This window comes from Oryctolagus cuniculus, chromosome 20 (genome assembly GCF_051225735.1).
Source record: "Oryctolagus cuniculus isolate XC-2025 breed Fujian yellow rabbit chromosome 20, ASM5122573v1, whole genome shotgun sequence".
NCBI classification, from domain to species: Eukaryota; Metazoa; Chordata; class Mammalia; order Lagomorpha; family Leporidae; genus Oryctolagus; species Oryctolagus cuniculus.
Window position 1 is genome coordinate 26,494,719 of NC_142886.1, and position 16,972 is coordinate 26,511,690.

The 16,972-nt window shown below is 53.3% G+C and overlaps 1 protein-coding gene across 6 annotated transcripts in view; it reads left to right on the forward strand.

Moving 5' to 3' along the window:
• The first annotated feature begins 3,339 nt into the window (after nucleotides 1–3,339).
• Nucleotides 3,340–16,972, forward strand: part of IFT43 (intraflagellar transport 43) — a 103,015-nt gene continuing 89,382 nt past the window's right edge. For all 6 annotated transcript variants that reach the window (XR_016226620.1, XM_089322416.1, XM_089322415.1 and 3 more), the window contains exons 1-2: nucleotides 3,340–3,410; nucleotides 5,832–5,924. Coding sequence is in view for 5 of the 6 variants with exons in the window: in XM_089322416.1 (XP_089178542.1) it covers nucleotides 3,357–3,410; nucleotides 5,832–5,924 (147 nt within the window). In the remaining variant the exon portion in view is untranslated. The remainder of the gene's footprint in view (nucleotides 3,411–5,831; nucleotides 5,925–16,972) is intronic.

Below are 16,972 nucleotides of genomic sequence, written 5' to 3' on the forward strand. Positions count from 1 at the left end.
GGGGCTCCGTGGGAGCCGCGCCAGCCAGCGCGGAGCCGGCGGTTGGCCCGAGCCGGTTTCCCAGATGGCTGAGGAGGGGACGTTTGCGCTCCAACTTCGCTCCGCCGTCCCGCCGGGACCTCGAGGGCTTTTCCCACGAGCAAACAGCGTAGGGCCGGCCAGACTCCCCCTGCAGCCCCGGACGTCGGTCCGAGGGGTCCCTCTCCTGGGAATGGCCGCCGCCCCCTGCAGCCCGGCCAGACCCAAAGGGCGCCCGGCTCCAGCCGGGACGCTCTGTGCAGCACAGGGCACGCTGCTGGACCACTGTACAGTTGAGGGGCCACCTTGTTGTTGTTGTTTTTAGGTCACCTTGCTTATGAATGGCGGAGCTGATATTGAACTCAGATTCTATGGTTTGGATAGGAATAATTTTCTTTTTTTAAGACTTATTTGTTTTATTTGAAAGAGTTACACAGAGAGAGGAGAGGCAGAGAGAGAGAGAGAGAGAGAGAGAGAGAGAGAAGGTCTTCCATTTGATGGTTCACTCCCCAATCGGCTGCAACGGCCGGAGCTGCGCTGATCCAAAGCCAGGAGCCAGGAGCTTCTTCCGGGTCTCCCACATGCGTGCAGGGGCCCAAAGACTTGGGCCATCTTCTACTGCTTTCCCAGGCCTTAGCAGAGAGCCAACGCTTCAGGCCAGGGCGTTGACCCACTGCGCCACAGCACCAGCCCCTAGGGTAGGAATCATTTTCAATGGCGCAACCGATGAAAAAAAAAAATCTGGGCATAGTGGCTCCAAAAGTAACTTGCCTCAGGCCACATAGCTGTGACCGGCAAAGCTGGGATTTGGACCCAGGAAGTCCAGTGCCCGGGCTGCGCCCCTGGCTACTGACCTGCACTGCCTCCAGAAGCTGCGAGGCCGTGGTGAGGTTTGCATTCTGCAGGGGAATTGTTCTAGACTCCGTGGATGCAGCAGCAGACAAATGACTCCAGGGAGTAGGGAAGGAGGGTGGGGGTGCTGCACTGGCCTAGGCTGCAGTTTAAAGTGCGGGGACCAGGGAAGGCCTTAGGGAGAACTCGGAGCGAAGCCTTGCAGGAGGAGAAACAATGCCCAGTGAGTCCCTTGTGGGCTCTCAGCTCAGTGGCTGGTGCTGTGGCCTTGGCGTCAGGTATAGTCCAGGGGCTCAGTAAGGTCTGGAAGCCACAGTTCCAGGACTTCCCTCTACCCAGGGGAGCACCATTTACCCCTTGTTTTCAGGAAGGTGGAGAGTGGGGCAAAGGCCTGGAAACAGATCCCGAGGCGGTGGCATGGTGACATACGGGGGCTGATAAGAAAGGGGAACAGGCCGGCGCCGCGGCTTAATAAGCTAATCCTCTGCCTGTGGCACCGGCACACCAGGTTCTAGTCCCGGTCAGGGCGCCGGATTCTGTCTCGGTTGCCCCTCTTCCAGGCCAGCTCTCTGCTGTGGCCCGGGGGGGGGGGTGGCAGTGGAGGATGGCCCAGGTGCTTGGGCCCTGCACCCCATGGGGAGACCAGGATAAGCACCTGGCTCCTGCCTTTGGATCGGCGCGGTGCGCCGGCCACGACAGCCATTGGAGGGTGAACCAAGGGCAAAAGGAAGACCTTTCTCTCTGTCTCTCTCTCTCACTGTCCACTCTGCCTGTCAAAAATAAATAAATAAATAAATAAATAAATAAATAAATAAATAAATAAATAAAATAAAAAGAAAGGGGAACAGCCCAGGGCCGAGCCCTTCTTGCCGCTGTGGGAGCCGAGAACGGAGTCCCCTGGAGCCTGTATTGCGTCCGTCTTGGGCGTGTGATGACTGTTTCTTGGAGCAGAGCTGGTGAGTGTAGGCTCTTCGTCTCCAGGACGGCTCACAGAAGCAGCAGCCGAGGTGGGGGAGGGCTGTGTGCCTGCTGCAAAGGAGGACTCAGCTCTGCCGACCCCCAATAGGTGCTCTCGCCGTCCCCAGGGTGCTGAAGCACAGTCCACAGCGAACGTGCACAGTGGATGGCTGGGAGCAGCATATTGGATAGTTAAGAAGCACCTGATGTTTTGTTCTAAGAGGTCCTCACTGCAAGTCCTTGCTCTGCTCCCTTGGCCACCAGGCCTTGTTCCCAGCATGATGCTGGACACGTTGTTCACCTCTGGGGACACGAGCCACCTTCTGTGGGGCCAAGGGGTCAGTGCCGGGGACTTGGGATGTGGCGTTGACTTGGGGACCTCACATGAAGAGTTGGTGAATGGAGCCAGTGTTGTGGCTTACACAGCAACTTAAACCACCGCATATGAGCACCAGTTCGAGTCCCAGCTGCTCCATTTCCAATCCGGCTCCCTGCTCATGTGCCTGGGAAAGCAGCCGACGAGGGCCCAAGTATCTGGGCCCCTGCCACCCATGTGGGAGACCTAAATGGAGTTCCAGGCTCCTGGCTTCAGCCTGGCCCAGCCCCAGCCATTTTGGCCATTTAGGGAGTGAACCAGCAGATGGAAGATTCTCTCTCTCTCTGTCAGTCTGCCTTTCAAATAAATAAATATATCTTCAAAAAAAAAAAAAGCCAATGAATGAAGATTCAACCTGTTTGCCCCATCAGCTGGCCGCTTGTGGGTCACCTCCCTCTGCAGAATGGCTGGCACTGAGTAGTACGTGTGGGAGAACACACTCCAGGAAGATCTGGGGTGAAAACATCAGGTTCCGTGGTGGAGCTCTCGGGTGACAGACAGCTTCCTGGCACCCTACCGTCCACGGTTGTTGAGTGGAGACATCACTGCTACTCTGGGATTGTTGGGATTAAATGGGATCCTCATATTTGTGCTCTGTAAGTAGTTACTGCTTAGGTAGTGGGTATGTCCGCTCAGCCTCCTACGGATTCCTTGAAGGAAGAGATTACACTGATTACCATTATCTATGAGGCATTAGAAACCATTTATTACACCTGACCCCCTGTGAACCCTGTCGGATGGGAACAATTCAACTTACTCTGCTTTCCTCAAAGGTTGTCCTACCCCTCGCTCGAGTTAATCATTTTTTCCCTCCATAGTTGCAAAGAGCTATGCACGTGGTAGGGACAGTACAATTCCTGCTGCTGGCAGCAGCGCCTGGCTGTGCTGTCTACAATTGCCAACAGTTCCTAAGGACTAACAGCTTTTCACCGTCCCGCAGGGGCAGCCAGAGTGGGCTGCACTATCAGGAGCTTTCTTCCAGAAGTCCGCCAAGGCAGCTTTAGGAAAGACTTGGTTCAGTTGGAGACTGGCACACGGAACACAGGAACAGTGCGGCGGCCCCTTTAAATATCGGGATGGCTGGGCGGAGCCGTTGTCAGGGACGCGCCTGGGCAGCTTGGTTTCCAGGAAGTGACGACAGACGACCGCCGCGATGGAGGATATGCTGGACTTCGACGAGGAGCGGTTCCGCGGCACAGTCACCTCCGTGAGGACCGATGCGGGAGGCTTGGGGCCAGGGTTTGGCGGGTGGGGAGGAGCGACCCCCGTGCACCCCGCTTCCCTGAGTGCCCCGGAGCGAGCGGGTCGCGAGCCGCTGGCGGGGTGCGTCCGGGGAGGAGGCGGCCTCTCGCGCCCCGCCCCCGGGGCCGCGGTGGGCTCCTCCGCTGCTGGTGTCGGGCACGTTGGCTGGAAAATTCTCAGTGGAAAACAGGGCCTGTCGCCGCCGGCCTCCGGAGCTGGTGGGAAATTTCCGAGCCTCGCTGCATTTTTGGGGGGAAGCCCCGAGTGCGAGCTCCCCCAGAAGGGACCGATCCGAGGGCGACGGGGGGCGTCCCGAGCCAGGGTCGCAAGGGCACCTGTCCCAGGGTTTCCCCTAGGGCCTTGCGCTTCCAGGAGTCCGCGCTAAAGCCACCCTGCGTGGTGCCTGGAGGGGAGGCAGGCCTTTCTTGGCGTCATCCCCCGAGGAGACGGGCGTTCCTTGGGTGTGGTGGTTAAGGACATGCGGTTCTGATGGAGATGGGTGACGTGAGGCGGTGAGGCGGTGGTGGTTCCGTGTGCTCAGGCCAGGGCTGCAGACGTGGAAGTGGGGTGCAGAGGAAAGCCCAGTGTGCCCTAAGCTGTGAGAAGGAGTTAGCCGCCCTTGCCCCCGATTTACTCAGAGGCGTACCAGAAGATTTAAGAAAGTTCCTGCAAAAAGCAAATTATGAAAATCTGTCCGTGGGTTTCCGACCTTTTTTTAGTACCTGAGGATGCAAACGGAGCAGTTACCCTTTTCATCTAGCAAGTGTTTATACTTTGTATCACGCGCTGTTCTAGGTGTTAGAGAACAGAACAGTGACTCAAACAGCCCTGCATCACATGGGGCTTATGTTCTAGTGGGGGAAGACGGGCAAGACGTTAAATGCATTTAAAATGGGTGGTATCGGGGCAGATGTTTGGGACGCCAGCATCCTTATCAGCGCCTGGTTCCAACTTCCTGCTGTGTGCACCCTGGGAGGCAGCAGTGATGGCTGGAGTAATTAGGTCCATGCCACCACGTGGGAGACTTGGATTGTGTTCCAGACTCCTGGCTTTGGCTCCTGGCTTCAAACCCTGGGCCGTGGCCGATATCTGGGGGTGTGAAGCAGTGGATGGAAGCTCTGTTTACTGTCTCTGTCTCGCAAATAAAAAATAAATGATTAAGGTAAGATATATAAAAATGAGGTGGTCGTTTTCTTCCCTGTGGATTTATCCAGGAGCTTCAAGAAGTTTAAAACCTTAACATGCTTTTATTAGAGAATAATTAGTAACGCGAGACAAGACCGTTGAAGTTCTGTTTCAGCCCGTCCGCTGCACGGAGCCGCTCACATTTAGATGACCAGTACTGTGACACCCGGAGGAGGGTGGCCGTGTGTGGAAGGAGCGAACTGTGCGTGCACCTGGGGAAGAGAAAGCGCTGCGTGTTTTCAGCAAGGTTGCTTTGTCCTCCCTGGAGCCTAAACGGTGGACATTGCAGTCGGAAGTCTGAGCAGCACAGAGGTTCTGTGCGGCTCCCCTGGTGGGGATGCTGTCCGTTCTTAGAACACCTTCAGACTGAAACTCCAGCATCCTCTGTCGGGCAGACGCCACGTGTTGAAGTCGGAAGACTTTGCTCTCAGGTTGATGTCTGCCGCCCACTCGCCTTGCTGGCCTTCGGTTTCCTCCTTTGTGAGACGGCATCAGTCTCCATCCCCGTCCCCGTTATCTCCAGAATCAGATGATGCCCACCTTGAATAAGTGCTAATCAAAGCGCTTGTATTAATAAAGAGGCCACGGAGTGAACAGTGGAAATATAAACGTGTCAGCATCCAGCAGTGTGCCTCCCTGTTGTGTATGTGCTGGGAAGTGTCTGAGACACAGAGCCTTGGCCGGAGGGCCTTGGGAGACCCCTGCACGTGGTTCCTGTGCTGACGCAGAGCTGTGAAGTGCCCTGATGTCCCCAGGGTTTTAGAGAAGTCCCTTCGTGTCTGTGAATGCAGACCCAGTGAGTGTGTGTATCAGAGCACGTGGGATCCACATTTGCTCTGAAATAATAATTTTTATGCCAAGCTGCAGCTTTCAGATTAGACCTGCCTAAGATCTCGCGCGGGGACACGGTAGCCTTTGCCCACTTCCTCCCTGATGCATGGCGTGAGGGCTCTGCCAGCCTAGAATATCTGACTGCATTTTTTTTGGGGTGGAAAAGTGGTTGTGCTCTTGCAGTCCCTGCAGCAGGTAAAAGAAAACCTTCTGGTCCCTAACCTGTGAATTTCCTCTTCTGCCAGGTGGCGCTGACTTGGCTTTCAGGGTTTAGAGAGATTTCTAGGAACATGCTTGAGTGACTCAGATCCTCTGCACCTCGCTTCGTAAGTCCAGCCCGGGCTCACGTTCCTGTTCCATCTCCTTACAGGTGGCCAAGCTGGGTCGCCGAGCTCAACTGGAGCCGTCACAGGCTGAGAATAACTTCGGGGGCAAGAATTCTTCGTTGACTCTGAACAGAGAGGTGGGTGCTGTGAGCAGAAATCCAGGGAGTTCTCTTTAATAAGAGACCTTGATTCCTTAGTGCGCAGGGATTCGCTATCCCACCTTTAGCTCCTGATCGCCCCTTTCCTCCTCTCTGGATTTGGGAGTGCCCTTCCTTAGCAGGAAGTGCAAAAGGGATGATTTTTTTTTTCTTTGATGCCAGATTAGTTTCTGTGCATTTCCTCCTGTCCTTAGGAAAGAGCTTTTTCCGTGAACTAAAGCAAGGGACTGGAAGTTTGCAAACTCGGCAGGAATCCAGGTTTTTAATTCCACCAGAGAGGTGCTGGGGAGCACGCTGCTGGCGTCAGGGTGGGCCGCGCAGCCGCGCGTCGGTGACCTGCACTTTCTGCAGCTTTCAGGAAGGAAGGGGATCATTTACTGGAAGCCCTGAGCAGCCTGAAATTATGGGGCATTATCCGTACTCTTCCAGGAGATTGGGTAATCCTGAGCAGCCGTGCCCTTCACGCCAGGCACTGCTCTGGGCAGTTCACCGAGAGCCCGTGTCCCCTTCCTCTGCCCACTTGAGAAATCTCTGCTTCTCCGGAGTCGGCATCAGGACCCTGCCCTGTTGTAGCTCTTCCCTGGCTTCTCCTGCCAACGGAGGGCCCTTTCCTCTCGGTTCCCGTGGTCCCTACGTGGCGACCGCATCCCATTTTATTCTCATTGTCTCTTTACTTGTCTGCTTTCACGGTCTTCCTTCTTCAGTAACAGTAGCCCCCGTAACTGTGTGCCGCCAGCACGCCGCTGTCTGCCTGTCCCCACCCTGTGACACCCTCAGCTCTAGTGTGTAAGGGCGTCTCACACGAGGCACCTCATAGAACACCTGTTCTGTGCCAGGCGCTGTGCCAGACAAGGGGCTTCAGCGTCAAGACCACAAGCCCCGTCTTCCAGAACTGACTGCTTAGGAGGGAGCCAGACAGGTAAACAATTAGAACACAATGCAGGAGGCCGGTGCCACGGTGCAGTGGGCTAATCCTCTGCCTGCGGCGCCAGCATTCCATATGGGTGCCGCTTCGAGTCTCATCTGCTCCTCTTCCAATACAGCTCTCTGCTGTGGCCTGGAAAAGCCTCAGAGAATGGCCCAAGTCCTTGGGCCCTGCACCCGCATGGGAAACCAGGAGGAAGCACCTGGCTCTTGGCTTCCATCGGCACAGCTCTGGCCGTTGCGGCCATTTGGGGAGTGAACCAGTGGAGGGAAGACCTTTCTCTCTGTTTCTCCCTCTCACTGTCTGTAGCTCTGCCTCTCAAATAAATAAATAAAATCTTTAAAAAAAATAAAAATAAAAAGAACACAGTGCAGCAAGTCCCATGATGGAGGTACCCGGGAGAGCAGTGGAGGACGACACAAGTCTCCAAGCCCCTGCACCCACATGGGAGACCCGAAAGAAGTGCCTGGCTCTTGGCTTCAGCCTGGCCCAGCCCCATCCATTATGGCCATTTGGGGAGTGAACCAGTGAATGGAAGGCCTCTCTCTCTGTCTCGCCTCCTCTCTCTCTCTCTAACTCTGCCTTTCAAAATGAATAAGTGGGGCTGGTGCTGTGGCATAGTGGGTTAACGCTCTGGCCTGAAGCTCCAGCATCCTATATGGCATTGGTTCTAGCCCCGGCTGCTCCACTTCCAATCCATCTCTCTGCTATGGCCTGGGAAAGCAGTAGAAGATGGCCCAAGTCCTTGGGCCCCTGCACCTGCGTGGAAGACCTGGAGGAAGTGCCTGGTTCCTGGCTTTGGATCATTGCAATTCCAGCCATTGTGGTCAATTGGGGAGTGAACCAGTGGATAGAAGACCTCTCTCTTTCTCTCTTTCTGTCTCTCCTCTGTGTAACTCTGACTTTCCTTTGTTTTTGTTTTTGTTTTTTGACAGGCAGAGTGGACAGTGAGAGAGAGAGAGACAGGGAGAAAGGTCTTCCTTTGTCATTGGTTCACCCTCCAATGGCCGCTGCGGCCGGTGCGCTGTGAACCGTGCTGATCCGAAACCAGGAGCCGGGTGCTTCTCCTGGTCTCCCATGAGGGTGCAGAGCCCAAGCACTTGGGCCATCCTCCTCTGCACTTCCGGGCCACAGCAGAGAGCTGGACTGGAAGAGGGGCAGCTGGGACAGAATCTGGCGCCCCAACCAGGACTAGAACCCAATGTGCCAGCGCCGCAAGGCAGAGGATTAGCCTATTGAGCCACGGCGCTGGCCTTAACTCTGACTTTCAAATAAATAATAAATGAATCTTTAAAAAAAAACACAAAATGAATAAGTAAAATCTTAAAAAAAAATCACCGGGTGGGCTTGATTGGGGGTTGGCATTCTGTGACCTTGGCCATGGTACCCCCATCCTGGTGCTTGCTGCATTGTGTTCTAATTGTTCATCTGTCTGGCTCCCTCCTAAGCAGTCGGTTCTAGAAGACGGGGCTTGTGGTCTTGACGCTGAAGCCCCTTGTCTGGCACAGCGCCTGGCACAGAACAGGTGCCTCGTGTGAGATGCCCTTACACACTAGAGCCGAGGGTGTCACAGGGTGGGGACAGGCAGACAGCGGCGCACTGGCGGCACAGTTACGGGTGCTGCTGCTGTCATAGCAGGAAGACCGTGAAAGCAGACATACCAGACCCCACCCTGGAGCTCAGAGAACTTGAACCTGCAGTCGCGTACGTCTATAAAGGGAAAATGAGGAAGCAGGGGACAGAGTCGATGGGCGCCTATTCTTGTCCTCTGGCCTGTCTGTTCCACACGGGTCCAGGAGGAACCTTCCCGGGATCACGTCATTTGTGCATTTGTTCGACAAGTGGTTACTGAAGCTTACGTTGTGCCAGGCAGCATTGTAGGAGGTTGGCGTCTTTCAGTGAACGGAGGAAACAGAAACCGCTGCCCCATTTTCGTGCTCACCAGCAACCAGGAAGGTTAATTAAAAGTATGCTACAGTGTGAGGGAGGCTACGGCCGCCTTCGGTGGTTGGGTGAGTGAGCCTGTGACGGGGCCGGGATTCCAGGAGTGGCCTGATAGGGCCCCGAAGCCTTATGTGAGCCCCACTCCAAGTCAGTGCTCAGACTGGGGTCTGTGGGCACTGTTTGCCTGCTGTCCCCTCCTCCCAGCTCCTGGCGCAAGTCGGTGCTGGGGGAGCTGCACGGTCACCACGGGGCAGCCTTTCAGGAGCAGCTGCTGAGGACGGGACGTCACCCAGAGGCATGAGCCTTTTTCCTGCTCTGGGCCTTAGCTCCTCGCAGGGAGAACATGATGAAAAGCCTCCTGGTTCTCACCCAGCTGGTACCTCTGCAAGCAGAATAGCAGCCAGGACTCCAGATCCCTTCTCTTCCTGGGTTAAATGAGGTTTAAAGCAGCGTGGGCAGCCTCCCATGGGGCCAGATGCTCACTGTGCTGTGTGAGACTTTTTGGCTGTTTCTTTCTAAAATTAGATCCCAAGACTTGTGCATGTGCCCATTTGCATTCCAGCTCTGAGTGTATTACATGATGCATTTATTTTTGTCCTCGCTGGCTACACTCGAGGGTGAAGGTATTCATGAAAACATAAATATGGCACCTGAGTGCTGTCAGCCAGGCTGGAGTTCCTTTAGCATTAAGAAGGAATTAGTTGAAGCAAATGTTTCTTTTAAAGTGAGGCGGGGGGGTGGGGGGGTGGGGGGTGGGGGTTGGAAGTCTGGTGAAGGAAGCAGAGAGCGCAGGGCTTGGCATTGGAAAGCCGGTCCGTGTCCGTGAGAATGGGCCCTGCTGATGGCTGCTGTCTCTGAAACCAAGTCACTCATCGCAGTGATCCCTGGTTCATTAGCTGTCAGTTGATGAGTCGGGTTGACGTGGGGATGAAGTGAGATTCTCGCTTGAAAGCACTAGTAAACGGACAAGCTCTGTACAAGCATCCGTTCTTTCTTTGAGTGAATTAGCAGATGGATGAGTCTGGACGGTGCTTTGCTGTTTCGTGTTAAGCGGCAAGAAAGAAAAGAGGTGGAAGCAAGGGTGTGTTTTGGAGCTGGGTTGAAAGTCTGAGTGCCACTCCTTTGTCCGTCGGTGGCTGGTGGTGATCAGGAGCAGGTGTCTGGGCTTACTGGTTGCAATAGGCATTCCTTATGACGAGGGAAAACGCCACAGACCAAGGAGTCACACGGGCCGGGCTGAAGTCCCGGGCGGGCCACACATCAGCTCTGTGAGCTAAGCAAGTTCTTAATCTCTCTAAGCCTCCGTGTCCTCATTGGTAATACTTGCTAGGGTGCTTAGACAGAAAGAAGCGAGGTGGTAGGTGTAAAGCTGTTAACAGAATACGGTCAGCATGTTGCAGGCCATTATTACGTCTCCGGAACTCAGGTATTCTCTATTCGACCCTCTCTGCAAAGGTGGGAAGCTGGTAGCCTTCAGGCTGAAGTGAGCCTGCAGTCGTATTTTGTTGTATGCACACAGTGAAAATTTTAAAAATTCGAATCCCACTTAGAAGCCAGGAAACTTTCCATGAACGTTCAGACTCGCGCCTCTTCTTTACAGCCAGAAGTTGTGGCGTGCTGGGAACGCTGGAGCTGCCGTTGGGCCTGCCCACAGGTGGCCGGCTCTCTCCAGGTCACCACCTGAGTACACTTGGGCAGACTGACTTAACATTTGATCTGCCCAGCTCCTGTTTGCGTTTGGATTTTAAACTCCTGCTCTTTTAGGATGGATGGATTTTCAGGTCTCCTTCTGTAACCACTGGTATTAAATTTGGCTACACGTAACCAATTCAGCTCCAGTACTTGAGTCAGATTGCAAGGAAGACAGAACAGAGCGGGTGCAGTCATTGGAGGGCGTCCTGCATCATCCAGCCACTTCCAACTGTCTGTCCAAATCTGGTCACTTTTGCTCTCACTGGTGGTAGATGGCTGATCATCTCCAGATAGCAGATCTGTTTCCTGGGCAGGAAGTCAGGAAGAGTGGAGGAGTTCACGGTGTATGCCCATTAAGCAGGCCCTTCTCAGGAAAACAGCCGGAGACCTCACTGGGTAGACATGTAGTTGCATCTTGTTGGTCTCACAACCTCCCTTCCACTTCTGGAGAGTTTCCATATGGGGCAGAGCTGGGCCTTATAACCCCACTTGAGGTTTCAAGGAGTTTTCTTTGTTTGTTTTTAAGCTTTATTCATTTATTTGAAGGGCAGAATGACAGAGCGAGGTCTTCCTTCTGCTGGTTTGTTCCCCAAATGGCCGTAATAGCCAGGGCTGGGCCGGGCTAACACCAGGAGCCTGGAGCTCTAGCCGGGTGTCCTACATGGGTACAGGGTCCCAGCACCTGGGCCATCTTCGGCTGCTTTCCCAGGTGCATTAGCAGGGAGCTGGGCTGGAAGCAGAGCAGTGGCCTCAAACCGGCACTCTGATGTGGGTAACAGCATCGCAGGTGGAGTGCAACACTGGCCTTGCCTTTTTTAATGTTAATTTATTTTCATCTACTGGAAAGGCAGAACATGAGTGAGCAGATGAGAGCAAACGAGTGAGTGAGCATTTCCATCCTCTGGTTCACTTCCCAAATGTATACACAGCCAGCACTGGGTCAGGCTGAAGCCAGGAGCGTGGAGCTCCAGCCAGGCCTCCCGCAAGGGTGGCAGAGATCCAAGCATTACAGCTATTAATCTGCTGCTTCCAGATGCATCAGTAGGAAGCTGGATTGGAAGTGGAGGAGCCAGGACTCAAACCGACACTGCAGTGTGGCATGCGGGCATTCCCAGTGGCTGCTTACCTGCTAAGCCATAATGCCTGCCCCATCAGATAGTTTTTAACAGAACATTTTGCCGTACCAAAATGTTGGGGCTTCTTGGTAAGTGAGGGGAGGAGAATACAGCTGAGTAGGAAGTTCCAAACTGAAATGACAATTTTTTTCTAAAAATAAAATTTATACAAAGGGTTTTTTTTTGGGGGGGGTAGACATGAGTATAAAAAAAGAATTTATTTTTAGTAGCTACAAATATAAGTCCACATTCCTCTCCAGTTTTCAAATTTAAAGTTGTGTGGAGTTCACTGAAAAAAAAAAAAAAACAACCAAAAACTGTCTCGGTTCTAGGATATCTGATGTGAATTTCTTCTTGATCTGTCCTTCTAATTATCTCCAGAACTGCCTAGAACCTTCTGTCTGTCGGACACCTTCCAGATCATTAAACTCCTGCTGCTCTGACACAGAGGCCAGGTCTCTGTTGGCTTGGTCATTCTGTAAATTTCAAACAGTGCATGTGAAAGAACTCATTTTACTGAGTTGCCAGGGTGGTGAATTCTTTGTAACTTCTCACTCGCTCAGAGTTGACTTGGTTATGCCTCTCCCCACTTTTTTATTTATTTATTTATTTATTTATTTATTTATTTATTTTTTGGTAACCATTGTCATGACGATCAAATTAGATAATTCTTGCCAAGTACTTGGCACAGTAGCTAGCACACCAAAAAACCTTAAGACATGGTGGGTACCAAGAAAAGCAGGACTGTACTTCTGTGTGTGGCTGGCGGGATGGGGCACCTGTCACACCAGAAGCATCGTGTGGTCAGCAGTTCAGGTCGGCATCCCTGTTCTTGAGGATTTTCTGGAACGTGGTTCTCGTGCGTGTTGACTTGTCCACATCACATAACTTTGTGCGCAGTAAGCAGCTCTGAGAGTTACACCAGGTTTCTCGGCCTGAGCTGTCCCCTCTCTCGATTGACACGATTCTGCCATACCACAAGTCCTTCAGGAAAAGACCTGGTCGCTTCCTCCCAGAGTTAATCACGCTGAATTTGGGCAAACACCGTCTTTAGCGAAAGCTGTCCGAGAATGGCTTTAGCTTTTCGATGAGCATTTCTCACTTGGGTCTAGGACTCGTTTTGGGCTTAGCTTTTCTTCTGTGGATTGTCCTTTTATTATGTTGTAGTGTGTAGTAGAATAGTCGCTCTCTGTGTGTTGAGTGCATGCGGTGTCCCAGCTAAGCCTCCCAGTAGCTCCTGAAGCAGGCTCTGTTGTTATCTCATTTTACCTATGAGGATAGTGAGACTCAGAGAGGTTGGGTAGCTCGTCCAGAGTCACCCAGCTCCTCTCTGACTGTGGTCAAATCTGTCTGCCTCTAGCCGGGCGCCAAGCCACTACCTGGCCTTGCCTGGGTGCTTCACAGGTGGACACACAGACCTCCCACGGACTAGAGGCCCCTGGAGAGACCGAGAGACTCGGGGTTATCCCCTGGGAATCATGGTTCTCTCCGGATCAGCCTTATTCATCAGTTGGCGAGAGAAGCGTTTGAGTCACAGCTGTTCCCTCTCTCCCCCAGTGCACCCCCCCCCCCATCTCCTGGGTGTTCCTCCGAGGACGCAGAACTGAAAGTTAGCCAGATCCTCTCGCAGGAATCTGAGAAATGCTGCTGGGCTCATGTTCCCAAATTAGGCCAATTTCCTCATCCCAGCAGCCCGACCCCCCCCCCCCCCCCCCCCCGCCCCGCCGGAGCTCCCTGGGCGCTCGCATTACGTCTGTCTGCCGCCGCCCGTTCCCTCACTGGTCTGCCAGCCGGGCAGTTATTTTCAGCCCAATAGGGTTATCTGCTGACCCTTTTTGGTGACATTTTTCTTCTTTCTCACCAAAATAGCCCTCCTGATTGGCCACATTTTTCAGCCTTTTTCGTAGCCGCGCTCCAATGGGCTGGATCGCCTGATGCTTCCGATAACATTGCCGCACAGGGATGTGGGGAACGCGTTTTCCACACTTCATATTCGTGTCGTGCTTTGCATGCCTGGGTGCTGAACTCTCCCTCGGGTGGGCGATGACCATCGCGGACCCCTCCCCAGGGCCGGCTGCCGGGTGGGAGGGAATGGCATGTTGGGGTGGAGCCACGTCAGCAGCTCCAGATCTCCCCTGGTGCCGGCTCTGGCTTCGACGCCGGCTCTCCGAGGGCCCGGGGACGGTGCACTTGCTTGCTGGCTCCCCAGGAGTGCACTGGTGAAGCTTGCCGGGGGCCAGTGCACTTTGGGCCTTCCTCACGTGTGGCCAGGGCCGAGTGAGAAATAGACTTCAGGAGCTTGATCCCGCACCCTTAGGTCGCCTGCTGTTGTCATTGTCTGTGCCAGCTGTTTTGTCTTTAATTCCACGTGTGCCAGTTACTAGGTGTGTGTCCTGGGCGAGTTACTTACCCACCGGAAGCGTGTTTTCTCATTGCCTGAGTGGGGATGACTGGCGGCCGGCTCCCTGGGCTGTTCTGGGGGATTGGAGGAGAGGGTGTGTGAAGCTCTGAGGCCGGTGCCCAGAGCGTGCCGCTGCTGCCGTTCGCTGTGTCAGATGAGACTCAGCGCGTGTCAGCAGTGTCTCCCAAATTGCACTCTGTTCAGAGTACAGAAGTGTTCCTGTTCCTAGAGCTGCCTTTGCCCTCAGGGCAGGAAAGCATTCGGTGAAGAATCCTTTTGTTAAGAGTGCTTTGTGCCACCTGAGACTGCTTTTCTTGGTCTCCTCTAGTAGCATTTCTGCCTGTGCAACCAGCCATTTAGTTGCCGACTCCTTTCCATCTTCAAAACCCAATCCTCTGTCTAGGGGTTGGCAGTCTTTCCAGACTTCATTGCAGACTTAGATCGTTTTATTGTTTTCAGGGCATATGAGTAGAAAATGAGGAGGGGTGACCTTGGTGACCTCGATGACCTTGGATAGAAAATAATTCTCATTTGTTCATTTCATTCATTCACTTATGCAATCTGAGAGCTTTCTGTGTGCCAGATATTGTAGTTGGAGCTGGGACTACAATGAAAAACCAGGCGTATGCTCTGCCGTCTAGAATCTCGATCTAGTGGCCTACAGAAAAGTAAGTCGGGGTGGGGGTGAACAAGGAAAGAAAGTTGAGCACCCGTGTTGAGGCCTTTTTACTCGGGGGACCTCAGGAAAGGTTTTCCTGGAAGAGATAGTGTTTGAGCTGAGACTTGAACGCTGAGTAGAAGTTAAGCGAGAAAGGAGCTGAGGGAAGAGTGCTCCAAGTAGCAGCCTGAGCACGTGCCAGAGTCTGGGGCACCTCGGATCTGTGAGTGGAGCAGTTGGCTGTAAGGTGCTGGAGTGAGGTCGTCAGGGACCAACCCCTTTCCTCTTTCTGACAAATGACCCAGACGAGGCTGGCCAGCATTTCTTACACGACACGAAGATGACTGATTAACACAAGGAGAATTGGACAGCAAGCTCTGCTCTCAGTGTTTCCAGGCTGGTGTTGGTGCCTCTTCAACGCAGCCATTGCACATCCCTCTGTGTGTCTGTGTTTGCTGGGCAAGAAGATCATCTCTGGAGAGTGCTCAAGGATTTCAGATTATGTCGGCTGTCGGAACGTGGTCTGATTCCTTTGGTGGGATTTTTTTTTTTTTTCATGGTAAAATTTTCATGCTAATGATATTTTGCTGTGATGAGACCTGACTTCTATTTAGGCAAGCGTTTCAGAGCAAGGGCTCCTCAGACTGTATGACTGTAGATAGCATTGTGTTTAGGAGAAGCGCGGGAATTAGAGAAATAGTTGGAGCTACTGTCATCTCATGTGGGCTGTGGCAGTTCCTTCCTAGGTGGTCTCTCCTGTATTCCCGCTCTCCTGCAGTTCAGCTGGAGTGGCCTGATAGCGATGTCCATCAGTCATCTCATGTTGAAAACCTTCTCGTGGATACCCATTGCAGCGTGACACTTAAGATAAAAAACAAATCCCAAATCCTTGACTTGCACCTGCATGATCTGGGCCTTCCTTACATCTCCAGCCTGATGATACCTGTTACGTGATTGCAGTCATGCTGAGCTCTTTGCCTGTGGAGTCCTTACTTACGCTAGCTCCCTAGAATGCCATAATTCCATAGAACAGAATAGATAGGACAGACTCCCCAGAGTATTTTAGTTACATAGAATTGAATGGAACAGCTCCCTAGAATAATACAGTCCCATAGAACACAATAGTTTCCTAGAATACTGTAGGTCCTCAAGAACAAAATAGAATTATCTCCCTGGAATACTGTCGTTGGATAGATTAGACTAGAATAGAATGGAATAATGGCCTGGAATGCACATCTTTACTCTTTCCTGGGCTGAGTCTTACTTGTCTTTTGGATTCAGCTCGAATATCCCTTCAAAAAATGTTACCTGCTGGTCTCCTTATTAGAGTTGTAGTATCTTTTCACTTTTTCTCTCTTACCAATCATGGTTTACAACCAGGTGTTTGTGCAGGTTTTTTGGACCGTCTCGCTCACTGATTGCAAGTTCTAGAAGCACCTGCCTGCTCTCCCGGAGCCTGGCACGTTGTAGGTCCTCAGTAGGTTCTGGGCCTGAGCGAGGAATAGGCGTGAAGGAATGATGTGTTCAGAGCCTGGTGCTTTGAGGCCACTGTAGTGGGTGCCCAGGAGGCCTTGATGTGTAGACTCAGGAGTGCTGGGCTCAGGGCTGGAGCTAGAGATTGGAAGTCGTTAACACCGCGGGGCAAATGGAAGCCCTGTCCTCTGAGAGTCCCTAGAGGGAGAGACGCAGAGGGCCTCCAAGGGAAGCCGAGGCAGAGTCACAGCTAAGGGACGGGAGAGCCGAAGAGCAGCTCCCAAGTAGCAATCGAGGAGAGGGCAGCGTCAGGCACCTGGGGTAGGCAGAAGCCCCGAGAAGCCAAGTGTCGGGGAGCGAGGAATGCACAGTGCTTGCTGCCACCACGAGGGACCAGGAAGGGGAGCCGCAAGCAGAGGTTTTGTGAGCGTGGGTCCCCGCAATCTCAGGGAGCAGGCCGAGGGAGCCGCGTGTGCCCAGCACAAAACTACACACTGGGAGGGCCCAGTGAGTGAGTGTTAAGAGGATCGGGGACTAGGCCGTGCGTGGTGTCCTCTCCCCATCTCCGCACCCCTCTTCTCTTTGTCTTTCATGAATGGGCCTGCTCTGTGTTTCCTTTTCCTCCACATGTCTCATTTTCCTGCGGGTCTTTGTGGTTTTTTTTCTCTTGACCAGTGATAACGGAGAACTCCGTCTGCCCGCTCGTCTCTGTTAGCGCAGGCGGCCCCCTGCCCCTGAGATCACAGTCCCTAGGGAATCACGGCCATCGTGGCTGTGAGTGTGCTCGGACGCTGGCCCCGTGGCAGAGTCGCCTCACAA